The sequence below is a fragment of the Taudactylus pleione genome, unplaced genomic scaffold (assembly GCF_031769625.1).
Source record: "Taudactylus pleione unplaced genomic scaffold, aTauple2 ptg000366l, whole genome shotgun sequence".
NCBI lineage: Eukaryota > Metazoa > Chordata > Amphibia > Anura > Myobatrachidae > Taudactylus > Taudactylus pleione.
The window spans coordinates 2845994-2873122 of record NW_028284767.1 but is presented as its reverse complement, the minus strand read 5'-3'; the positions used below and the strand labels follow the sequence as shown (position 1 = coordinate 2873122).

Here is a 27129-nt window from a genome sequence, read left to right as displayed (position 1 = left end):
TGCACTAATGGCGGATACCGGACGCACGTCTAACACCAACATAGCAGTCAAGGCCTCAGTTATACGTTTTGCTTCAGGATGACTGCTGTCGTACTTCATCCTCCTCGCTAAGGACTGTTGGAGGGTCAATTGTTTAGTAAAAGTAGTGGTGTTCCTACTTCCTCTCTGGGATGATGAACGACTCCCAGCAGCAGCAGCAACAGCAGCAGCGGCAGCAGTAGGCGTAGCAATGCAGGATCCTCCGGAGGAATCCCGGATAGGAGAGTCAGTCATGCCAGTGATATGGCCTGCAGGACTACTTCCGATCCTGACTAAGGAGGAAATTGACGAGGAGGGAGTTGACGGTGTGGTTTGCAGGTGCTTGGATACAACAGGACAACGGGATTTAGGTGTCCCTGGACTGCTTACGGTCTGAGCCAAAGTTTCTGAACTTGACAGTAACTTTTTATGAACGCGCTGCAGGTGCCGTATAAGGGAGGATGTTCCTAGGTGGTTGACGTCCCTACCCCTACTTATTTCACCTTTACATATGGTACATATGGCAAGACAGTTGTTGTCCGGATTTGGATAGAAATATTGCCAGACCAAAGAGGTGGAATGTTTGGTCTTCTGCCCAGGCATGACCGTGATGGGCTTTTTCATCCCACGGACAACAACTGTCTCCCCCGGAGCCTGATTTAAACAAACCACATCACCATCAGAATCCTCCTCGCCAACTTCCTCCTCAGCGCCAGCTACACCAGTATCCTCATCCTGTTGTACTTCAACAGTGACATCTTCAATTTGCATATCAGCAAGTGGACTGTGGGTGCTCCTTTCAGCACTTGCAGGGGGCGTGCAAATGGTGGAAAGAGCCACCTCTTCCCGTCCAGTGCTGGGAAGGTCAGGCATCGCAACCACCACCACACTTGGACTCTCTTTGGGGATTTGTGATATCTTCTTAGAAAGCACAGTTCTTCGCTGTGCTTTTGCCAGCTTAACTCTTTTGATTTTTTTAGTGGGAGGAGTGCTTCCATCGTCATGTGAAGCTGAACCACTAGTCATGAACATACTAGGGATCGACCTTAGCCGTTCCTTGCCACTCCGTGTCGTAAATGGCATATTGGCAAGTTTACGTTTCTCTTCAGCTGATTTAAATGTCTTTTTCAAGGTCATTTTCCTGAACTTTGCCATTTGGGATTGTATGTGCCCTCTACTATGACATTGGGCATCGGCCTTGGCAGACGACGTTGATGGCATGTTATCGTCTATGTCATGACTAGTGGCAGCAGCTTCAGCACTAGGAGGAAGTGGTTCTTGATCTTTCTCTATTTTATTTTTATCGGAGAAAGTTTGGTCCTCCATTTATGTTATATCGATTTGATATATACGTGCGGCTAAACACAGAAAATAAATTTTTTTTTGGTTCGGACTGGAGTGTACTTTGTGGGTTACAGCACCCTTTAACGGTCAAGCCAGCCGGCCCTTTACTTATGACACAGGCGCACTCTTGGCACTACTTTGTTGATGCACGTGCGGCTACTGCGCACACAATTCACAAACACAGAAAATAATTTTTTTTTGGTTTGGACTGGAGTGTACTTTGGGGGTTACAGCACCCTTTAACGGTCAAGCCAGCCGGCCCTTTACTTATGACACAGGCGCACGCTTGGCACTACTTTGTTGATGCACGTGCGGCTACTGCGCACACAATTCACAAACACAGAAAATAATTTTTTTTTGGTTTGGACTGGAGTGTACTTTCGGGGGTTACAGCACCCTTTAACGGTCAAGCCAGCCGGCCCTTTACTTATGACACAGGCGCACGCTTGGCACTACTTTGTTGATGCACGTGCGGCTACTGCGCACACAATTCACAAACACAGAAAATAATTTTTTTTTCGGTTTGGACTGGAGTGTACTTTCGGGGGTTACAGCACCCTTAACGGTCAAGCCAGCCGGCCCTTTACTTATGACACAGGCGCACGCTTGGCACTACTTTGTTGATGCACGTGCGGCTACTGCGCACACAATTCACAAACACAGAAAATAATTTTTTTTTTGGTTTGGACTGGAGTGTACTTTCGGGGGTTACAGCACCCTTAACGGTCAAGCCAGCCGGCCCTTTACTTATGACACAGGCGCACGCTTGGCACTACTTTGTTGATGCACGTGCGGCTACTGCGCACACAATTCACAAACACAGAAAATAATTTTTTTTTTGGTTTGGACTGGAGTGTACTTTCGGGAGTTACAGCACCCTTAACGGTCAAGCCAGCCGGCCCTTTACTTATGACACAGGCGCACGCTTGGCACTACTTTGTTGATGCACGTGCGGCTACTGCGCACACAATTCACAAACACAGAAAATAATTTTTTTTTGGTTTGGACTGGAGTGTACTTTCAGGGGTTACAGCACCCTTTAACGGTCAAGCCAGCCGGCCCTTTACTTATGACACAGGCGCACGCTTGGCACTACTTTGTTGATGCACGTGCGGCTACTGCGCACACAATTCACAAACACAGAAAATAATTTTTTTTTGGTTTGGACTGGAGTGTACTTTCGGGGGTTACAGCACCCTTTAACGGTCAAGCCAGCCGGCCCTTTACTTATGACACAGGCGCACTCTTGGCACTACTTTGTTGATGCACGTGCGGCTACTGCGCACACAATTCACAAACACAGAAAATAATTTTTTTTTAGGTTTGGACTGGAGTGTACTTTCGGGGGTTACAGCACCCTTAACGGTCAAGCCAGCCGGCCCTTTACTTATGACACAGGCGCACGCTTGGCACTACTTTGTTGATGCACGTGCGGCTACTGCGCACACAATTCACAACCACAGAAAATAATTTTTTTTTGGTTTGGACTGGAGTGTACTTTCGGGGGTTACAGCACCCTTTAACGGTCAAGCCAGCCGGCCCTTTACTTATGACACAGGCGCACGCTTGGCACTAATTTGTTGATGCACGTGCGGCTACTGCGCACACAATTCACAAACACAGAAAATAATTTTTTTTTAGGTTTGGACTGGAGTGTACTTTCGGGGGTTACAGCACCCTTAACGGTCAAGCCAGCCGGCCCTTTACTTATGACACAGGCGCACGCTTGGCACTACTTTGTTGATGCACGTGCGGCTACTGCGCACACAATTCACAAACACAGAAAATAATTTTTTTTTTGGTTTGGACTGGAGTGTACTTTCGGGGGTTACAGCACCCTTAACGGTCAAGCCAGCCGGCCCTTTACTTATGACACAGGCGCACGCTTGGCACTACTTTGTTGATGCACGTGCGGCTACTGCGCACACAATTCACAAACACAGAAAATAATTTTTTTTTTGGTTTGGACTGGAGTGTACTTTCGGGGGTTACAGCACCCTTAACGGTCAAGCCAGCCGGCCCTTTACTTATGACACAGGCGAACGCTTGACACTACTTTGTTGATGCACGTGCGGCTACTGCGCACACAATTCACAAACACAGAAAATAATTTTTTTTTGGTTTGGACTGGAGTGTACTTTCAGGGGTTACAGCACCCTTTAACGGTCAAGCCAGCCGGCCCTTTACTTATGACACAGGCGCACGCTTGGCACTACTTTGTTGATGCACGTGCGGCTACTGCGCACACAATTCACAAACACAGAAAATAATTTTTTTTTGGTTTGGACTGGAGTGTACTTTCGGGGGTTACAGCACCCTTTAACGGTCAAGCCAGCCGGCCCTTTACTTATGACACAGGGGCACTCTTGGCACTACTTTGTTGATGCACGTGCGGCTACTGCGCACACAATTCACAAACACAGAAAATAATTTTTTTTTAGGTTTGGACTGGAGTGTACTTTCGGGGGTTACAGCACCCTTAACGGTCAAGCCAGCCGGCCCTTTACTTATGACACAGGCGCACGCTTGGCACTACTTTGTTGATGCACGTGCGGCTACTGCGCACACAATTCACAAACACAGAAAATAATTTTTTTTTGGTTTGGACTGGAGTGTACTTTCGGGGGTTACAGCACCCTTTAACGGTCAAGCCAGCCGGCCCTTTACTTATGACACAGGCGCACGCTTGGCACTACTTTGTTGATGCACGTGCGGCTACTGCGCACACAATTCACAAACACAGAAAATAATTTTTTTTTAGGTTTGGACTGGAGTGTACTTTCGGGGGTTACAGCACCCTTAACGGTCAAGCCAGCCGGCCCTTTACTTATGACACAGGCGCACGCTTGGCACTACTTTGTTGATGCACGTGCGGCTACTGCGCACACAATTCACAAACACAGAAAATAATTTTTTTTTTGGTTTGGACTGGAGTGTACTTTCGGGGGTTACAGCACCCTTAACGGTCAAGCCAGCCGGCCCTTTACTTATGACACAGGCGCACGCTTGGCACTACTTTGTTGATGCACGTGCGGCTACTGCGCACACAATTCACAAACACAGAAAATATATTATTTTTTTAGCACTTGGGGGGAGCACCCCTGATGGACAGAGCACCCCCTGGACAACACTACAGCACCCCTTTAGGACTGGGACACTGCACAGGACTTTGGAACTGACTGCACAACACAGTCCAGCCAGCCCCTATGGACTTTGAAGTAGTGGACACAGCCCCTATTAACAACAGCAGCACAGCACAACACAGCCAGCCCCTATGGACTTTGAAGTAGTGGACAACAGCAGCACTACACTACACTACACTACACAGCACTAACTCCCACCCTCCCTCTTCACTGTCCACAGCCGAGTGAGAAAATGGCGCCGACGCGGGTACCTTATATAGGATCCAAAACCCGCGAGACTCGGAAGGCGGGATGATGACGTTTTGCCTCGATGTCAGATCCGAGTCAGGCGGGAAAAGTCGAGCCTGACTCGGATCGGACTCGGATCGGGGGGGCTCGGGGGGGTTCGGATTTCAGAAATCCGAACCCGCTCACCCCTAATATATATATATACATACATATATACACCTACATATATATGCATATATACTGATCTCACTGATCACTGTGATCCGGAGCCGCAGCGGGAGGGTGTCCCGCTAGCGGCCCGGCTACATAGCAGCAGCGGCGGCTACCAGAGCTACACTAAATTTAGTCATAGACATTTTTTGCTATTTATGATTTATTGCTGCACCAGTTAGATTTGGATTCCACTTTCCTAAATGGAGAATTAGATGAAGAGATTTATATGGAACCTCCTGAACATTATAATGGTGACATGTTCCTAGAAGAAAAAGTCTTTATTAAAGAAAGCATTGTATGATCTGAAGCAAAGTAGCCGCTGCTGGCACATTAAGTTAGACACAGTACTTTTGCAAATGGACTTTGTATGTTCAGAGACTGATAACTGTATATACTGTACCACAAAACAATGTAGCAGAAACTATTCATAATTGTTGTGTAAATGGATGACTTGTTACTAGCAGGTCATGACAAGCACATACAGTAGCCAGTGTCAAATATCTGTTAGATCAGAAGTTCACGTTGGAATACTTAGGGCCTGTCATCACCTGCTAGGCTTAAAAATCTGGCAAAACTTGACTAAAAGAACTGTCACAGTTGATCAGCAAGGACATATTGATACAGTACAGTACTTAGCAAGCATGCAATGTCTGATGCAAAGCTAGTAAATACTCCTGTAAAAATCAGCCTATTCACAGATACATCAATTTGAAACCACTGTCAGTGACTTTGGCTTACTCAGCATTCACTTGAGTCTGTGTGACATGGTTTGGTATAAAGCTGATCAAAACAACCTCCTGATCTGTTAAACAATGATTACACTTCCCACAATATCAATTGCACTCATGTTGAATATCAAAATTCTCATTGCCACTACAAATATTGGTTCAAACGTTAGTTACCCCTAATAGGAAGTTCCTGGTCTATCTATAATTCACGGTTATTATTACCAAAACAATAACCTAAAACATATATAGCATGTACCTACAGTCCATAAGCTTATGGATCCATTTCAGAATCAGCACACACCAAGCTAATTAAATGAAATGTTTCATTTTAAAAAGATTTTTCATAATGCTTAAACAGTTACAAAAGTTATGAATATAAGGTTTACACAATACTTCAAGGAACTTGTTAGAAGTTTCCACATAACTTAATGCACAGGATGTCAGGCTGCATTATCAATATGTATGAGTGTAGGTGACAAATTGATCATCAAATGGGCTATTGAAGTAATGATCAGATAAAGAGATGGCTCATTAATGAGACCTGGTTTTGGGGATTTGTAAAAAAAGAAAGAAATCCCTGGCCGTCTTAACCCTTCCCCATCCTTACTTCTACCTTTTGTTACTTCAATTCTTTTTACTTGATTTCCCTTTCCCTCACCCCCATTTTTAAAAAACTTTTTTTTGTTATCCTTTTTTTTTTAACCTTTTCTTTTTATTTTTGGTGTCTTTAGTCTAGCGCTCAGTCCATAGCCGGAAGGCTGTAGTGCTTTCTAAAGTGTGATATATGTTTTCGTGTAACCGGAGATAGCTCAGAGCAAGGGGTTGTTAGAAAGCAGTGCACTCTGGCACTATCTCCCTCACCCCCATTTATAAAAACCTTTTTTCTTTAAACTTTTTTTTTTTTATCTTTTTTTTTTGGTGGCTTTAGTCTAGCGCTCAGTCCATAGCCGGAAGGCTGTAGTTCTTTTTAAAGTTTGATATATGTTTTTGTGTAACCGGAGATAGCTCAGAGCAAGGGGCTGTTAGAAAGCAGTGCACTCTGGCACTATCTCCTCTCTCTACAATACAGTCTGGGTACTAGGACTGACACCTGTTGATGCTGCCGCTAGGCTACTACTTATGTGCAGCTGGCACCATCTTTACTGTCTATAGTGTCACAGTATTGTGTGGATGCATCTTGGTTAGCTCCTGAGTTAAGACACCTGAATACCGCTGTTAGCCCCTGCAATTAGAGATGTGTGCAGACACCCGTGTTTTGGTTATACTGTAAATCATTGTCATGTTTTGGTTTTGGCAAAACCACCCTCAAGTGTTTTGGTTTCGGATTTGGATTTCTTTAAAGATTGACAAAAACAGCTAAAATTATTTATTTTGGGTCTGTTTTTGTTCACACAGCTAAAAATATTGAGCTGGCTGGTTAAACTAAGTGACAGAGCAGCGGCACAAACACATGGCAGTCTAAAAGAGTATAGCACATCTATGAAACATATTGGCACAGCAGTGACAGACAGAATGTCAGTTTAATAAACTATACAACCATATGTTTTCATTAATCAAGAATGAATAGCCTAAAAGTAAAAGCCTAGTAGAAAAAAGTAATGCTTGTTACTGTTCCTCCTGTCACTAAAGCATATAAACGGTGGGAATCCACCTGGTTACTACCTCTTGCTTCAGTTGATGGCATGTCAAATTAAACTGTTCAAATCTTCAAAATGCAGTTGATGAATGCCGAAAATGCACAGAATTTTTTCGGCCCACAGCCACCATATCCTACACCAAGCTTGCCTACCCTCCCGTTTTGGTCGGGAGCCTCCCGAATATTGGGTGCCGCTCCCAACCCCCCAGAAAGGCAGGCAAGCCTCCCGGCTGCCACCTGCCCCTTGGATTACTACTAGAAACCCCCGCAGTGGGGGGGTCCCATGACGCGATTCGCGCTGAATCCCGTCATCATGGCTCCGCCCCCTGCCTCACAGTGCCTTTATTGTGAAGAGCGGGCGGGGCCACATTGAGCAATTGCATTTGCATGCCCCCTGCCCCCATACAGAGTCAGTGCCCAGCCTCGCCCCCCGCTGTATGCAGGCATTTAACTACTACTACTAACCTTAACATTTGCAGAATGTTCAGAAATGGTGGAAGTAGGCTTCTCTAGGTGTACAGTGTCAGAATTAGAAGTCTCAGATTCACACATAGCACTTTGTGGACACCTTTAGACTACTTTTTAGACACCTTTGTGGAATCCTCAGGGATCTATGAAGTTTGTGAACACATTGGGCCTGATTCAGAGCCGCTCGTAAGCGGCCGCTCGTTCGTTCCGAGCGATGTTAGCCCAACTGCGCATGCGTACGGATCGTTATACGCATGCGCTAACCAGTCAGTGCGGCCGAAATTCATGTGCTCGCAAAATAGCGAATGCCTGCTATTTTGAGTGACAGAAAGAGGCGTATGTGGGTGGTAACAGGGGAAGGTGCTTGAAAATGGGGAGTGGAAATCAGAACGCAGGCGTGCTTAAAGGTCAAAACGGGCGTTTTATGGGTGTGCATATTTAAAACAGCAGCGTCATTGACCACGTCACTGGGTTATTTTATAGTCAGAACTGCTCGCAAAATTGTGGTAGCAAACACCAACCCCAAGAATAGCGAGCAGTTCATACCCTTGTCGATGTACTCGATTAATCTAATAAATAGCGGACATGACGTAGGATGCGAGCGGCCAGGGGGCGTATTTTTCCAAAAAACGAACGCAAGTTTTGTTCGCTCGTTCAGACATAGAGGCGTGAACAGACCGCAAACAGCGAACGGTTCATTTGAATAGCCACCCCTTGTTTTAGAACGAACGACCGCAAATAGCGAGCGGCTCAGAATCAGGCCCATTGTTTCCTCATTGGCTTTAGTGTTATTTTTGCACTTATTTGCATGTGTTAAAGGTGACACACCTAGACTCAAAGCAAGAAGGTGGTGCATGCAAGATTACCGAAGTTGCCTGACTGTGTTTGGCTCTGGCTTTCATAATTGTCATTCTAGTGTATGAAAGAAGAGCAACAGGACCACAATTTGCAAAGAAAGACCATAGTATGAGTCTTTCCTTGCCACTTTATGTGGTGTATGACATGTTGACAATAATGCGGTTTTCGGCAATAACCTTTTCCTTCATCGTTCAAGGTGATGTTTTCTTAAAGATTTTCAAACATTGTTTAGATGTGGAGTGCCATTTCTTACACTTTCTAACCCCTTGACCTTCTTTAAAAGTAGATGTTGACTGCCAGCACTGGTACTACGTTTCTCCTTTTCTTCTATAGACTGATTCATGATTGGTACACACCAGCACATGAGTAAATCTACTGTACTTGAACTTGCAACTGCCACAACACCAAGTGAATGTACAATAAAATATGGAAATAAGTGACTGTTACCTTTACCATGCAGTTTTATTAAAAGACTTAAAAAAAATGTCAACCAAGGGCTGCAACACCCAGAAAGTACAGTAATATATTCTACCTATCAATTACACATAAACTTTCCTTGATATATCTTAATTGAAATAAAATTTACTATTTTTAAACCACAAAAAAAATATTATTTTAAATGTATTATTTTTAGGGTATAGCTGATAGAGACATGAACACACCCAGTAAGTACATTAATATACACTTCATCTCCAATACACAAACTCTTGAAATATGATTCATATTGAATTCTGAAAGACTTCATGGGGTAAATGTAATAGGGTTCGAGTTTTAGCAAAATCCAACTCGCACCTTCTCGCAAATGTAATAGCCTGCAAACTTTTGAGCTTGAGGCTACTACACTACAGTATGCGAATCTGTGAGAGTATTTTCCTATGTAAACTCATACCTTTTAATGCGACTAGCATTAAAAGGTATGATTTATACAGAAGCCTTCACAGATCAGTAAGATCCATGAAGGCTTCTATCTATGTGCTAAAAAAAAAATGTGCACCCCCCTCCCCAGAAGCATAACCAGCCCTGGTCTCTGTACAGCCTGTGCTGGCTATTTAAAGCCTGTCCTGGTTCTAAAAATACAGGGGCTAAACTGCATAGGAGGCCCCTGTATTTTAAGCACCAGCACATGGCTTTTATGATCTGGTCCTGGCTGTGGAAAATCAGGGGACAAAACGAGTAGGGGTCCCCTGTAATTTCCATAACCAGCATCGGACTCTTTCTAATGGGGGAGTAATGCCACAGCCAGGGAAACCCTTTCACCAGGTTCCCCAGCCAAAGCATTACCCCTGACCACTAGTCAGCTCAAACCGGGGATCCCTGGGGAGGTGGGGTCCCCCTAATAAAGGGGTCCCCGCTTCCAGGGCACCCCTGGCTGGTGGGTGCCGGGTTGATAGTGTAAGTGTGTTGTGAAAAATAGAACTGTAAATATTATGGTGGGAACTGCTACATTGTATCCAATGATGTAACCGCAAGGTTACTTGAGGTGAACCTTGCGGTTACATCATTGGATACAATGTAGCAGTTCCCACCATAGACTTCAATGGAGATTTCACACCATTGAAGTCTATGGAGGAGACAGGCTGACTGCGCATAGCCAATAAGCAGACAGCTCCAAGGGAGACACCCGCTGATTGGCTCTGGGCTCCTGCAATGACTGGGCACACATGGGCCCCAGTCATTCGCGCAGAGGAAGGGTATGTGTAAACACAAACCTTTCCTCCTGTCCGGCATGGTTTCAGGTTTTTCCGATTTTTGTTTTAACCACCTGGATGCCTACAGGGACCGAAAAGGACAGGATCATCGCATGGAGGTGTATGATTTTTTAACTACAGGTACTCTATGGAATCCTGCTGGACAAGGGGACATGATGGCTTCAGGAATACTAGATGAGTATGTGTGTCAGTGAGTGTGAGTGTGCATGTGTGTTTAAATAAAATTGTACTTTCAAGGTGTGTCATCTTTATTTTAATATTTATTTTGCAGTGGAACTACATGTACCAGAGGGTCCGTAATACCCCGCATGCTGGTATTTGTGGTTCTCCAAGTACCAGCATGCGGGGGAGGCTCGATGGGACCTGTAGTTCTACAGCAAAAGACAATATTTACAGTTCTATTTTTCACAACACATTTACACTATCAAACCGGCACCCACTGGCCAGGGGTGCCGGGGATAGCCCCGGGCTATCAGCCTAGGCCTGGGGTGCCCTGGAGAGGGGGACCCCTTTATTGGGGGTCCCCACCTCCCCAGGGATCCCTGGCCTGAACTGACTAGTGGTCAGGGGTAGTGCTTTTGCTGGGGAACCGGGTGAACGGGTTTCCCTGGCTGTGGCATTACTTTCCGGCTAGAAGGGTTTATGGAAATTACAGGGGACCCCTACTTGTTTTGTCCCCTGTTTTTCCACAACCAGGACAGGATCAGAAAAACCCTGTGCTGATGCTTAAAATACAGGGCCCCCCTACGCATTTTGGCCCCTGTGTTTTTAGAACCAGGATAGGCTTTAAATAGCCGGTGCTGGTTCTTAAAATACAGGGCCCTCATGCACATTATTGCCCCTGTATTTAAAAAAACAGCACAGGCTGTACAGAGCCCGGGGCTGGTTATGTTTCTTGGGAGGGGGTTCATATAATTTTTTTAAATAAAATAACAGTATTTTCATATGTACACGCAGAAACATGCACATATCTCATGGATATGTGCATTTTTCTGTGTTACTCTGACCTATTCAGGATAAACTCGCTATCCTGAAGCTGGTCTATTGTGTTTGCAAGTTCTCAGGCAGTAATATGTGTGAGTGAAGCACTTGCACTCTATTACATTGCCCAAGTTCTCTCTAGTGAATGGGAAAACATCTGGATGCAAGATGTTCTTTGCGAGTTATAGTAAAGCCCGAAAAATGTGAGTTTTACTATAGTTGCACCCTATTACATTTGCGAATGAGTAACAAATGCAAGTTCAGTGCAAAACTCACTTTTTTAACTAATTCAGTAGTTAGTTAATTGAGTAGCTGAGGAGGACTTTTGATACTGGAGAAAAATGTATTTTTTTGTACTTTGCACAATTTTTTTTAAATACAGCTGACAGGGACACGACCATACCCAGTAAGTAGGCCGTCTCTCAAAAATACATACTCTTGAAATATGAAAAAAAATAATTATAAAAGTTATAAATAATAAAAATAAATAAAAAAGTTAAAAATAATTATAAAAATTAAAAAAGGTGCAGCTCATTCAGCCGCAGCACAGTATTTTTTGGACAGCTAAGCTTGAAATCACACTGTCTCTGCCCATATACACAAGTGACAGTATATACTGCAGTGTAGATAGATATCCTTGTGAAAAACAATTATATGTGCAGCTCACTTCAAGTTCACTTCTAGCAATCAATACAAAAGAGTATATTTTGCACTGGATTGCAGGTGCTACTAATATGTCTCACAAACAAGCACACAGTGACAGTAGCCTGTTTGCAGTTTCCAATGGATTGCAGTTGCCAGCTAACACACACAGTGACAAAGATGCCTGTAGTCCAGAGGTTCCCAAACGCGGGCCTCAAGGCTCCCCAACAGTACATGTTTTATAGATACCCATGGCTGAGCACAGGTGGCTTAATCAGTACCATAGTCAATTTGATTTAACCACCTGTGCTCAACCATGGACATCTCTAAATCTGAACTGTTGGGGAGCCTTGAGGACCACATTTGGGAACCTCTGCTGTAATCTTTTTACACCCTTTCCATCCAAGCCATTTACTTACATCTCGCTCTAATGGCTTCTTTAATGGCATCTATTGAAGCACAACTACAGCCCATACACTCTCCTGTGTGAAATGACGCCTGATCACCAGGGAGGGACGTTTATATGCAATCCAAAACACATCTCGCTTTGAGAACTGAACTTGGCTGGAAGACTCAAGACAGGACTCGGTTCCACTTAGAACCGCCAAGTTTTAATGTGTTTGTTTTTTTTGTAAAACCGTACCATTCATCTCTATATGCAATATCAATATTCTGCTTACCAATGATTACACTGTTATCTATTACCCTGTTGATATCAATAAACTCAGCATCCTGGATTTGGGTTCTCTATGTGACCTAACAGTCGCTTTCACATTCCACCTGACACATGCTGTGACCATCACTCCAATAGGCCATATAAATAACATGGTATGTACGATGACAGTAAATCTCAGTTTAGGTTATCTGGAGTGCATTCTTTGGTATCTTTTCATTTTAAAATAAACTCTCAGTGGAACCAGTGGAGAATGTCTGTAGAGACTGTATTTTTGTTTATTTGCCATTATTCTGGTTACTGAAGTTTGAGCTGGAGTGTTGGCTTGCAGTTACAGTTATTATATATGTGTTTCTAAGAACTGGTGTACATTTTTTTTTGTAAAGTCATGTAAATGTTAATGTCTTAACCAGCAATACTCACTGTCCTTACTAAGAAACAAAGACACAAAATCCTGGAAGTCTTCTCTGCATTCCATGAACTGAGCAACCAAGGAGAAGTGATAAAGAGACACACACAGATCTTTAGGATGTCGGACTGTGTAAATCACCTAAAGGAATAAGATGGAAAAATAATCTTCATTCATTAAAATAGTACAAAAGACAGAAAATCCACTTCTGGAACTGAAAGTGTACTATATCCACCAACTACATAATTAAAGGTATGTCAATTAAAGATGATATTATCATTGGAATATTTTATTTAATTTAGTAATAAATGAAATAAATACAAGGGTGGTTCAATAAGTAAGGTAACAAGACTTCTCACATGTGTAATGTTCCCTATTTCATTTTAATTTTCCACCAGGCCAGAGCAGGTAGACCACTGCATCCCCTCATGGCCATAGACTGCACCTCATATCAGTCATACTGTCCCAACATCAGTTGTACGATGGCGGGGCTGGAGGAAACATGGTTCATTGGTGTGTAGTGTGATCAGATTTCTTCATCTAAAGGGCACATCAGCAGCTGAAATTAATTGCCAGCTTATCAAGGTGTACGGTGGTATCGTCCTGTCACAGAAACAGGCTTGGGTTTGGTGCACTGCCTTTGATAGCAGCAGAACAGACATCCAAGATGAGCAGCAATCAGGACGGCCAAGACACCAGATGACAATTTTTGCCACTTTGAAGGTCCGATTCAAGAGGACAGACATATTTGAGCTAGTAATAATGCTGACAAACTGAACATTTCAGTGGGTACTGTGCACAACATCGCTCATGAGCACCTGTGGTACAGGAAAAAGTGTTCACACTGGGTACCGAAGCAACTCACAGAAGTTCACAAAACCAAAAGAATGGTATTGTCTTTCGTGCACCACGAGGAGGGAGTGCAGTTCCTGTAGCGTATTGTTACAGGCAATGAAACGTGGGTGTATTATGTAACGCCTGAGATGAAGCAAGCATCCATTACATGGAACAATGTATCGTCCCCACCTGCAAAGAAATTTATAACAGCTCCATCAGCAAAGAAGGTCATGGCGATGGTGTTTTGGGACCACTAGGATGTGCTTCTTGCTGATTTTCTCACCAAGGGAGATACTGTGAATGCTGTCTGCTATTGTGACACATTGAGCTGGTTGAGTAGGGCAATTAGTTGAAAACAACCTGTGTTGCTGTGAACAGGCATCCTAATGCTGCACAACAACGCCAGGCCACACTCAGTCAACCGCACGCGTGAGTTGTTACAGCACTACTATTGTGGGGTACCGGAACATTCTCCTTACAGCCCTTACCTGGCACCAAGTGATTTCCTTCTCTTTGGACCATTGAAGAAGCACCTGGGTGGAAGGCAATTTGCATCCGATGCAAGCTGTCATGTCCTGGCTTCAGGGGCTTGACACTGGTTTCTTCTATGTCAGGATAGATGCCTTTATGTACCATTGGAACAATTGCTTAGACAAGTATGTTCACTATGTGGAAAATAATCTGCACCAATGCTATACTATTGATTACATGTATATGTAGATTTGAATATATTTATGCAATGAGAGGTCGTGTTAACTTACTTAAACCACCCTCATACATATTTTAACTATAAACCTAAAACACAGTTTTATATTTTGCTTGTACAGAGGTGGAAATCCTCCTATGAGGAAAAGTGAGAATTTATGCAGGAGGGTTCACAATGTGACACCAAATACCAAAGTTTCCTTCTGAAGCCGGAATATTTGCAGCAAACTGACTGTCAGAATTGACCAGTATATCTATTATTAACACTGTCAGTCAAAAGGACAAGAAGAATCAATCACACATGTCATATATATATATCCACATCATAGGTAAATAATAAAGAGGATATATATTAACCCTAATAAGGGCATTAAGTTATACCCTCATCTCCCAAAAAACAGTGGTTACATGATGTTGGTGCAAATGAACCTATTCATTTTAATTTGTAGAATTTAATTGTTAATGTCTGATATAATCTTTAATTGTGAATATCTGATACAATTTTGATTACAAGAAATATAAACCTTTTTTTATGTGTAACAGATTTGTTACCTGTGGTATACATTATGAAACAACATTAAGACACCAGACACATTGTGTTATTTAATGTTTATTGTACACACAGCAACGGCAATCCTGCACACTGTAATTTTATTCACTATTTTTTACTTCTGACACACTTGATCTATCTTTTATATTATGCCGCAGTTTTTGACATCCATATTTTAATAAATGTAATGAAAGTTTTTTTAATTACACTTTTTCTCTTTGTGCATCACACAATACAAATTATTTCCTATCCAGTCTTTTTCATACTTGCCTACTTTTGAAAACTAGTGTCAGGGAGGTTACAGGTGGTAGCAGAATGTGCCGCAAAAAGCGTGTCATTTTCTGCCTAAAGGGCGTGTCTAGCTCAACCTATGGGCGACTCTATTGTCACTCAGGGGCGTGTCCTGCAGTGGCAGGTGATAATTACAGTACTAAGAGCAGCATACCACCAGAGCTAGTTTTTCTATGGGTAGCATACTCCCAGAAGTTGTATAGTCAAAGCCGGCAATCACGTATCATGTGTTATTCCCACTAATCATTGGCTACTATTGTCTGAGGACATTTTATGATTAATATCAGGCTTGTCTACCCTCCCGATTTTAGCAGGAGGCTCACGATTTTTAGTGAGCACTGAAAATACAGCTGCCTGTTTGAAAAATATATCAATCAGATGTTAATACATTGTTGAATCTAATATTTAAAACCTCATCTGGTTACATAGAACCATTTGCTGTTATTTAATAATAAAAAAAATACATATTAACCATAACATGTCCTCAGACAGTAGTAGCCAATGATTAGTGTTTGTAGAAAGGTACTCAGAGGGCAGCTGTATTTTCAGAGCTCCCTTATTTTGATATATCCCATCACAGACATTAACTGCACTCTGAAAGGGCACTCACTGACAGCCAATAAATAGATGGCTTTCAGTGAGTGCCCTTTCAGAGTGCAGTTAATGCCTGTGACACTCAGCAGCACTATCAACCATGGACTATATACAGGGGCACCGAGAGGGGGGGGGGCGGGTACACTTTACCCGGGCCCGGGCTTCCTCCCGCCTCCCTCCCTTGCAGCAGCCCAGAACGTGGGAGATTGCTAGTGGCTGCTAAGCAGCAGCCACAGCAATCTCCTCTGCCTGAGGGGGGGAGCGATCACACTATTCGCGCCCCCCTCTGGCTTTGCGCCGGACTGAGGGGCTCACAGCGCCCCCTCCCCGGCGTGCAGCGGCGCTTCGCGGCGCTGCAAAAAAATAGTTTTTTTTCTTCAAGGGAGCGTGGCCATGCCTCCCGTGATTAGGCCACGCTCCTCTTTACCGGAGCCCGGTGGCGCTCTCTACGGCCCTGACTATATATATAATATATATGACACAGTTCACTACACTTTTTAATTCCTAACATTTGTGGCCACTGTGGGGGCAGAAGAGACCACCACTACTGCTGATGTCTGACACCTGCGCTGTTGATTAGTGCAGCCGCTGATGCCGCTGTGGCCAAACACACTCTGTCTGCCAGTAATCAATGTGCACTGCTGACTTGACGGCCACCGCTACCCAGAACCCAGTGGTGGCTGACCTTTAAGTAACATGGCGTCATGCGTCGTGACGTCCCAGTGCAGGCCCCATCCCCGGCATTTCCGGACTCGTGCATGTGTCAAAAACCGGGAGTTGATGTTCACTTTGCAGGGCAGTGGGAGGCTTCATTAACAATAGGGAGTCTCCCGCTAAAATCAGGAGGGTAGGCAAGTCTGGTCTTTTTGTAACACTGTCAGTCACCACACTAATATAGTACATACAAAAAGAAACGGGTGCTTGGTGTGACATTGCACTTCCTACATTATCCTGGTTGCTTACCATTTATTGTACTCATATTCTGGTAGCCTAATGGAGCTGTCTGGGAGCCAAAAATGTAATTGAGTCCTGTGGCTTGCCCCTTCAAAGGGACTGGGCACACTCCTACTTGTGCCACAGTTCAGCCCATGGCTGATTCACCTATTCTCCCCCCTGCTCCTACCTGTGCAGGAGAGAACATGTGCTGGGTTGCAGTGGATGCAGAGCCAGCCCTAGGCATAGACAAACTAAGCAAATGCCTAGTGCATTTGGAAAGTCATGGGGCATCCAAGCCCACCTAGGGCCGGCAGAGGTTTGTGGCACACACGGCCAGGACACCTGCTGCCAGCTGGGCAGAGACTCTGGCAGCTGCTACTGCCACGGCGTAGTGTCCATGATCGGAGCTCAGCTGACAGCTCTGATCGAGCCTGGCAGCAGCAAAAAGCAAGCAGACAGCAAAGAAACAGCCAGCGGGATGTGCTGGGATAGGTGTGCTGGGTCAGGTGAGGGGTGCTGACACCATGTTGTGCTGGGAGAGGGGGTGCAGTGCTCAGTGAGGGCCGTGGTGATGAGTGCCGTGATCTGTGCATTGCTGGGAGAAGGCTGAAGGCTGCTGTGCCGAATGAAGGAAACTGCTGAGAGAGGAGTGATGGGTGCTGTGATCTGTGCTGTTCTGGGAAAGATGTGATGGGTGGTCTGTGCTGTGATCTGTGCTGTTCTGGGAAAGATGTGCTAGGTGATGGGTGTTCTGTGCTGTGATCTGTGTTGTTCTGGGAAAGATGTAATGGGTGTTCTATGCTGTGATCTGTGCTGTTCTGGGAAAGATGTGCTAGGTAATCGGTGTTCTGTGCTGTGATCTGTGCTTGGAGAAGGGTTCTCTGTAGAGAAAGGGGTGATGAGAGCTGTGCTGGGTATGATATGTGCTAGGAGTGGGGTGCTTGGAGCACAGTGAGACCACACCCCTTCAGTGAAGCCACACCCCTTTTCAGGATCCCACGGGACCAAAATCTTACCTAGGGCACTACTTTGGCTAGGGCCGGCACTGAGTGGATGCAGGTTGGCTGCTGCTTCCCCTGATTAGCAGCAGCAGCAGTCTCTCCTCTGGCTGTGTTGTGAGAAGGGGGGAGAGAGCACACTGAACTTACCCCCTCCTTCACCACAGATCTGCTCCTGGCTGAAGGGTACAATGGCACCCTCTTGTGGAGCAAAGTGATGCCACAAATACTTTTTTGTTTATATTTTTTGTAAGGAGGTGTGGCCACGGTTCGTTACATTAGGTATCGCCTATTGGTATTACCTGTGCTTGGCTAGTCTGTATATTGCCCTGCCTACCACTGCCAGTGTATAATCTGTGAGTTCTGAGTAGATATGTGAGGGTTCGGACTTCTGAAATCCGAACACACCCGAATTTAGGGTCTCCGAGTAGAACCGGGTCAAGGTCCAGATTCACTTTTGTGACCCGATTCGAACTGAGGGCCTGATTCAGACCCGCTCGTGAGCGCATAGCGCTTTTGAGCGGGTCGATGTTTGGCCACTGCGGATACGCACGCCGGAGCCAGCTCAGACGTGCGCATGCGCGAGTCCCGGCTAGCGACGGGCGCTCCATCACTTTGGGTCTCGCACCAAAAGGGAGCGGATGTCGATTTTGATCGACAGCTCGCACCGTTTTGGAGCGGGCAGGGGGGTGGCTGGCCAAACGGAGGCGTTCCCGATGGCAAGCCTGCGTTTGGGGGCGGCCCCACTGACATCACGAGTGATGTCAGTGGTGAGCTTCCGGCTCTATTAAGAGCCAGAAGCTCACTGGGGCTTGCGGGAATGATACCCTACCGCAAGGGTCTCATCGCAAGTCCCGATGGTCGCAATGGTCTCGACCATCGCGACCATCACCTGGCTGCTCGCAATAGTTGTGAGTTGTCACCCACAGCTATGCGAGTGGCCAGGAGGCCGCACAACAAAAAAAAAAACGCTGTGACTCTGGCTCTTTCATAGCGTCTGGCTCTGAATCAGGCCCTGATTTCCTGTTCAGATTTGTTGCTGGTTCAGAACCTGGATTTAAAAACTGAACTCAGGTTTTGGATTTGGGCATTTTAGCTGTTTTTATCAACTGTTCCGGGAGTGGCAAGGCCAGGATATGCATCCACGGACACAGTTTCCTGACCTCGCAAGCCGGCCAGCCTGCATAAGCTGAGGCTCACTCAAATGGCCAGTGCCATCCACCATTGTGGCCGATGGTCATGATGGTTACCTACGTCGCAGTGCAGGGATTGCAAATGCAGCAGGGGTGTCAGACACATCCTGCTTTATTTTCATATTTGCTAGGGAAATTTTATTTTAAGTTAATCCTGCATTCATTTGTGTTATTGATGCCTAAAAGACAATTTCATAATTTTCTATGGCCACATTATGTTCTCAATTGCCCCTGCTCAGTTATTATATAAAAGACAATCAGAAGCTAATAAAGCATGGTCACGAATAATTAATTGTTATATAAAAATATGTTTGGATGGTCGAATTCTCGTACTTTTGCTTCAAATTCTGTTTTCATATATACAGTAGTAGGTGACATTACCATTGAATATTTTTTTCACTTGTTTATTACAAACCTTAGCTTTTGTTTTGTTGAATGACTGTGGAAACAACTGTATAGGAAGATGAGTTGTGATAAGTCGGGGAGATTGTAGAATTGCAACTCGACCTCTTGACTCACACTGCTCGAGCCAGGGTACACGATCCCAGCTATACTGTGTTTTCAATGGTGTAAGGTCTCCATTGCTATAAATAAGGGTTAGGATTTCTTGTAACCATGTAGTGCCTGCAATTACAATGGACATATTAAAAACAATAAGAACAATATGACAGTTAGGTGCTTCAGTTGTTATTATTTGTATAAAAAAATTATCATTAATTTTGTATATATATAAATAACCAGTGAATACACACTATGGGTAGAAAGGTAAACCACACTTAGTAGTTTCCAATTTAACACAAATTTAAATTAAAGTATATGAGAAATGAATCCCATATGATTAAAATCTCATATATACTGGCAACAGTTAATTAATCTCACTTAAATTCCATAAAGAGATACCTTAACTATAATAAAATCATTGGGGAAAATGAAGTAATGCTCTTAATTGGATATATTAACCTTTTGTAGAAAGTTTACTTCACTGAAGAGGTAGCTGTATCATAACAGCACAATCAATTCCTCTTTATTGAATATAATTTGACAGGTTTATTACTTTAAATCAAAGGTGTCTTCAACTGAAGAGGTGCTTACATATCGGCAGCACAATTTAGTCCTCCTTTTGAAATTAGTTTTATATATATATATTATATATATATAATATATATATATATATATATATATATATATATACCATAGATAAAAAAAACCTTATAGTTTCACATGTCCCATTAAGGCTTCTTAGACATGATCTGAAATTTCACTAAACCTACTGTACTTACACCTTAATGGACGTGTTCCTTGCGCAATACAAATATGGTATGCCATCAAACCCTGGGGTAAACTGCAAATTCAGCAGAGTGCATGTGTGTATTCCAATAAGCACACAATTCTGTGAATTAGCAACTCCACCATTTTGTGAGTGACAGCAATCTCACTCTGTGAGAGTGCTGAATCTGCAGTTAACCACAGGGTTTGATGGCATACCATATCTATATTGCACAAGGAACATGTCCATTAAAGCATCAGCCTTAATGATCATAATTTCATTGCTTTTTTTAGTTTGAGTGGCACAAATTCAGTAGGCTTTGTGAAATTTCAGATCATGTCTAAGAAGCCTTAATGGAACATGTGAAACCGTGAGGTTTTGTGTCTATGGAATTTCATTGCTTTTTTACCCTCGAAAAAACCGGCCCACCTGCAGGGCAGAAGGACAACAATTAGGTATACTAACACGGGTGGAGGAGCAGACAGCACACAGGAAGTGTTTTAATGGTGCAGAGGAAGAGACAGCTGCGGGGGCAGGCTGCAGGTGTGTGGGGAAGTGGCAGCAGCGGGGGTGTGGAGCAGTGGCAGCAACAGGATCGTGCACAGAAGCATCAGCGGGCGACAGACTTATTGGTGCTGGGCATGCACCTGACAAAATCAAATCAATAAGACACAGATGCATGGACGTATCAGTGAGATCTATCCATGCATTGTTTTAAAAATTAATGTGTAATATAAAAAAATATATATGTGCCCCCACAGCAGAACCAGCATCGGGCTTTGGAGCCCCAGTGCTGGTTGTGCTAAACACAGGGGACAAACAACATAGGGCTCCCCTCGAAAAAAAAGGAATTTTCCCATAGAGAAATTTTGAGGGGGGGCATAGTGTTTAAGGGGCTACACCTCAAAAGCTATTGGAGGAACCGGGCTGAAATTTGGCATGGGCTGGTAGAACTGTCGCTCAGTGCTGCATGCCAAATTTCAGGGCAAAAACATAAAAAATGAGGACTTAGGAGTAATCTAAATTTCCAACTGTCAGTTTGTACTGACATTCTCAATTAGGACCACTTTTCTGCTGTTCTTTATAGGGGATTTTTGGGAAGGCATAACTCAGGATAGGTGGCAAATTTATACTTGGGGTTTGTATTATTAGGTAGCTATTGTTCAACAGTAGGTGCTTTTGGGGTTAGGTAATTGAGAAAGTTACAGTTTTTAAACTATTACCTCATGAATCCACCATTATAGAGATAGGAAGTGTCAACTTGATGCGCAGCCTCAGTAGGAGTGTCCATCTGGTGTACTCACTGTGACTTCACTTGGGTGCACCAAGATAGCAGGTCAGTGCGGGCGGTAGCCGCGGTGGGCTCGGGGGAAGGAAGCAGCCGTCAGTTATGGCCAGAATTCGGGGGGGTAGTGGGAGTTAACTGCGGCCAGGACCCGGGGGCGTTAGCGGTGGCGGTGGTGCAGGAGGCAGGACTTGGGGAGGAAGCAGCAGACAGATGCAGGCTCGGATCTGGAAGAGCCGTGATACCTGCATCTGTGTACACAGAAGCAAGGATGGGATCAGTGAGACCCGTCTGTGCTTCTGTATTTTAAAATATACCTGTTTAAAAAAAAAATGGTGTGGCCCCACCCCCCAAACACAAGCAGCCCTGGGCTTTGAAGACCCAGCACTGGTTGTGCTAAATACAGGGGACAAACAACATAGGGGTCCCCTGTAACCAGCACCAGGCTTTCCAGAACCAGTCCTGGTTGCCAAAATACGGGGGCCAAATGATGTAAGGGTCCCCCGTATTCAGCACAACCAGCACTGAGCTCTGAGCCAGTCCTGGTTCTTGAAATACAGGGGAAAAAATGCGTAGGGTCCCCCTGTATTTACCAGAATCAGCACCGTACCCTTTCTAGCAGGGGGATGATGCTACAGTAAGGGGATATCTTTCACTAAGCCCCCCAGCCAAAGCATCACCCCTGACTGCTAGTCAGCCCAGCCTTTACGTTCTTTTACATGGCTGCTGCATCCCCCAGGACTTCGGCGGCATCTTCACCTGGAGGACAGCGGCCTTTAAGCTCTTTAGCATGGCCACTGCCCATCCAGGGCTTCCGCGGCATCTTCCTGCTTCAGCTGGTCTTCTCTCCAGCTACCCGGCCGATAGACTGACTGGACGGCACCTGGCGCTGGCTTTATATAAGCCAACCGAGGGGGCAGAGCGATGACGTCACAAGCCGTGATTGGCTCGTGGCAGCCATATTTAAATTTCAAACATGGTGCTGAGGCGCCATTTTTGAAAAGGGCACGCTTGGTTCTCACCATTGAAGTCAATGGTGAGAACCGCTCATTGAGGCAGAAGGCTCACCCAATCAGCGCTCCGCACCGGGATTTCTGTACTGAAATCCCATGGCGGAGCTGTCATTTGGGTAGTAGTGTTCTTAGAGGACACTACTAAAGTTCGTGGTTTGTGTTTTTGTGGGGGTTTTTTTGCCAAGACCCTGGACTGCCTACTTTGGAACGAAGAGGAAAGATCCACATATAGAAGGAGGTGAGTATGGATTTGTTATTACAGGTACTACATCAGATAATCTACTGGAGAAGAGGACAGATTGGCTTCAGGGATACATAGGTAAGTATGTGAGTTATTGTGTGTGTATATGTGAGTACATGTGTGTGTGCATGTATGTTTCAATAAAATTTTACTTTTCTACGGTGTGTGTTGTATGGTTTTTTAATATTACTTTTGCTGTGGAACTACAGGTACCAGCAGGCCTATAATGCCCCACATGCTGATACCTGTGGTTCTCCAAGTACCAGCATGCGGGAGAGGCTTGCTGGGAACTGTAGTTCCACAGCAAAAGCCAATATTTTAACTTTACTTGTACCACTTTTTACACAATCAAGAGTGCTGGGGATAGCCCTGGGCTATCAGCCTGGGCCTAGGGTGCCCTGGAGAGGGGGACCCCTTTATTGGGGGTTCTCCAGCTTCCCAGGGATCCTCGGCCTGGGCTGACTAGAGATCAGGGGTGATGCTTTGGCTGGGAGGCCTGGTGAAAGGGCTCCCCTGGCTGTGGCATCACCTTCCCCCCCCCACTAGAAAGGGTCCGGTGCTGGTTCTGGTAAATACAGGGGGACCCTATGCATTTTTTCCCAGTATTTCCAGAACCAGGACCGGCTCAGTTCTAAAAAGCCTGGTGCTGGTTGTGCTTCATATGGGGGACCCCTACATCGTTTGTCCCCTGTATTTAGAACAACCAGCACTGGAGCTCCAAAGCCCAGAGCTGGTTGGTTTTTGGGGGGTGGGGCCATGCCATATATTTTTTTCTTTTACACAGGTTTTTTTTTTAAACACAGAAGCACAGACGGGTCTCACTGATCCCGTCTGTGCTTCTGTGTGTGTTTATTTAAACACAGATGCAGGCATCATGGCTCTTCCAGATCCGAGCCTGCATATGTGTGCTGCCTCCTCCCCCGTGTCCTAACACCTGCACCACTGCCACCCGCACCACCGCCGCTAATGCTACCATCCCCTGGTCCTGGCAGGAGCTAACACCCGCTACCCCTCCACCAGCGAAGGCCAGCTTCCTTCCCCCCCATTCCTGGCCTCTGCTATCACCGCAGAAGCAATCTTGGTGCACCCAAGTGAAGCCACAGTGAGTACACCTGCTGAAGGCTCCTACGGAGGCTGCACAAGGAATTGAAACTTCCTATCTCTATAATGGCGGATTCATGAGGTATTAGTTTAAAAACTATAACTTTCTCAATTACCTGAACCCTAAAAGGCCCTATTCTGGAACAATAGCTACCTAATAAAACAAACCCCAAGTCTAAATTTGCCCCCTAGCCTGAGTTATGCCTTCCCAAAAATCCCCCATATAGAACAGCAGAAAAGTGGTCCTAACTGAGACATTTAGATTATTACCAAATCCTCATTTTTTATGTTTTTGGCCTGAAATTTGGCATGCAGCACAGAGCGACAGTTCTAACTGCCCGTGCCAAATTTCAGCCCGGTACCTCCAATAGCTTTTGAGGTGTGGCCCCTGCCCTCCCTTCAGAATTCTCTATGGAGATTTCCAATTTTTTCGATTCAGCCTTAATATAAGGGCACGCCTGTGCCCTTATCATTTATATTTATTACGATTGGCCCCCACTTAGTGGGGTCAAATAGAACAAGAGATACAAGATATACCGAGAGGGCGCATCAACACTTGAATTAAAATACACAAGGAACACATTGAAATTTTTAACGGTAAAACTTAGAGATGTTCGGGAGTCAATGACTTTTCATAGCCATGACTTTACCAATTGCAAAACCTTTCCTTGAACAGCTTTGGTATAACTTCAGTGAGATTATCAATCACAGGGATATTTTTAGGATTTAGCCAAACATAAAAACAATCTTTTTAATAAATAAAAACAATTTGTTATACAATAATTACAAATGTGCTAAAACAATTCTTAGATGCTGACAGGGATACAGAACACTCTGGGTAGAGCTTCCCAACCACCTGTCTCCCCCATTTATGGGGGTTTGAGCTTGTGACAGTGGACCCTTTAGTGTGGAACCCTCAGAAGCATATCAATTTGACACGATCTGGATTTTATGTATATCCGGCTTGGGACCCTTAGGTATGATGGCTGTGCATAGGAAACGAGGTGGCTTGATAATACTTTGGCTCATGGGTATGAACATGAGCAAGGTACACTAGTGACAGTGTAAGAACCACAGACTTGTGATATACAGGGATACTGGACTGGAACCAGAGTGAAGAGCCCAGACGCACTGGGCAACCCCTCAGCTAGTGACCTGTGAAGGCCAGTAAGACCAGGAATATACTCCAGGGACCTTGGTGACCCTCAGAACTCAGAACAGTATAGTACTGGTAGATATGAACTCAGAACTCAAGCCAGGAATCAGAGTCTTATGTAGTCAGAGTACAACTTGCGGAAGCTACAACTCTGGTACTGCTCCAATGCAAGATCTGGAACTGGAACCAGCGAGGAACTCAGAAACTGGGAATCAGGATATCAGGATTAGTAATACAGCTTTCTGAAAAGCTCAGTTTACAGACCGTATATTACACACTTTACCCTAGCCCTGGAACCAGCACCCTTCTCTGGACCAGCCCAAGACTGGAACACACTAGAACACTCTATTTAGCACTTTATTAACACTTCTACTAATACTACTTTATTTAGCATTTTAATTACACTCTTCACCTGTGTATCACCCTTTAACACATAGCATTTGATTTATTAATATTATTATTAACACTTACTAACACCGTAGTCTTTCACTGGTGTGCTGCCGTGAGGTGGCTGGCCTTTGCTGGCTTTTTGGGGTTCCACACCCCGGATTTTGACTAAGAAGTAGGAGCCTCCAGAATTAGAGATGCCGTGACATGGCCTGGAGCCTTAAACATATTTTTGCAAACATATGCAACTGAGATCTCTGAATTATCTACCACCATGTAGTTTTTCAAGTCTTATTGCTGATATCATTCCGAGTGCTGGGGGATAACATTTGCTATTTCTTGTATACAGAGTGGTAGCTGCAGCGCCGGCAGGTGACTAAACTTAGCGGCAGATGGCAAATAGGGAGAGTCCACGAAGTGGCAGATATAGTACAGAGGACACGATCACAGGATACAGGAGTAACTTTGGATCCTAGAACAATCCTGGGAAGGAACACATTGTTCAGGCAATGGGTCGTTCACAGGAACTGGTTTAAATAGGAGGCAGTGAATAGCCATTGGTCAGGCTGAATAGGGAGCTTATTCAGAGCCGCTCGCTGTTGGCAGCCGCTCGCTCTGAATGTGGACATGTTTTTTTTTGTCTGTGGCCACTCGCAAAGCTGTAGGTGACCACCCACAGCTTGTGCGAGTGGGCCGGAGACCGTCGCGATAATCGTGACAATCAGCCTTGTGTTGAGACCCTGGGACAGGGTCTAGTTGCCGCAAGGCTGAGTCGACTTCCTGCTCTAATAGAGCAGGAAGTCCACTACTGACATCAATAGTGATGTCAGTTGGACCGCCCAAAAAACGGCAGGTGCCAAATGTAATAGGGTGTCAGTTTTAGTAACAGTACAAACTCGCACGTTCTCGCACTTTTAAAAAGTGCAAGTTTGTACTGAAACTCGCAAATTCAATAGCCTGCGAACTTTTCAGCTCGAGGCTACTGCATTTGCGAGTTTAGGACTATGTAAACTGACACCTTTTAGTGCGAGTAGCATTAAAAGGTGTGAGTTTTAGAGAAGCCATCACAGATCAGTGAGATCCGTGATGGCTTCTGTGTGTGTATTAAAAAAAAAAATGTGCACCCCCTCCCCAAAAGCATAACCAGTCCCGGGCTTTATAAAGCCTGTTCTGGTTCTAAAAATACAGGGGCCAAAATGTGTAGGGTGCCCCTGTATATTAAGAACCAGCACAGGGCTTTGTTGAGCTGGTCCTGGTTCTGGAAAATCAGGGGACAAAACGAGTAGGGGTCCCCTGAAAATTCCAGAACCAGCACTGAACTCTGTCTAGCGGGGGGATAATGCCACAGCCAGGGAAAACCTTTCACCGGTTTCCCCGGCCAAAGCATTATCCCTGACCGCTAGTTAGTCCAGGCCGGGGATCCCTGGGGAGTTGAGCACCCCCCCAATAAAGGGGTCACCCTCTCCAGGGCACCCCAGGCCTAGACTGAGAGCCCGGGGCTATTCCAGGCACCCTATGCCCGTGG

General features: G+C 44.9%; 1 protein-coding gene across 2 annotated transcripts in view; it reads right to left on the bottom strand.

The window, feature by feature from the left end:
- The window catches only part of LOC148508424 (sulfotransferase 2B1-like), a 128698-nt gene that overhangs the window by 69554 nt on the left and 32015 nt on the right, over positions 1-27129 (bottom strand). The window contains exons 3-4 of one of the 2 annotated variants that reach the window (XM_088444471.1): positions 19570-19778; positions 13065-13191 (exon numbers count right to left, since the gene is read on the bottom strand). In XM_088444471.1, coding sequence (XP_088300597.1) covers positions 13065-13191; positions 19570-19778 — 336 coding nt within the window. The remainder of the gene's footprint in view (positions 1-13064; positions 13192-19569; positions 19779-27129) is intronic. The other variant, XM_088444472.1, reaches the window with a different exon arrangement.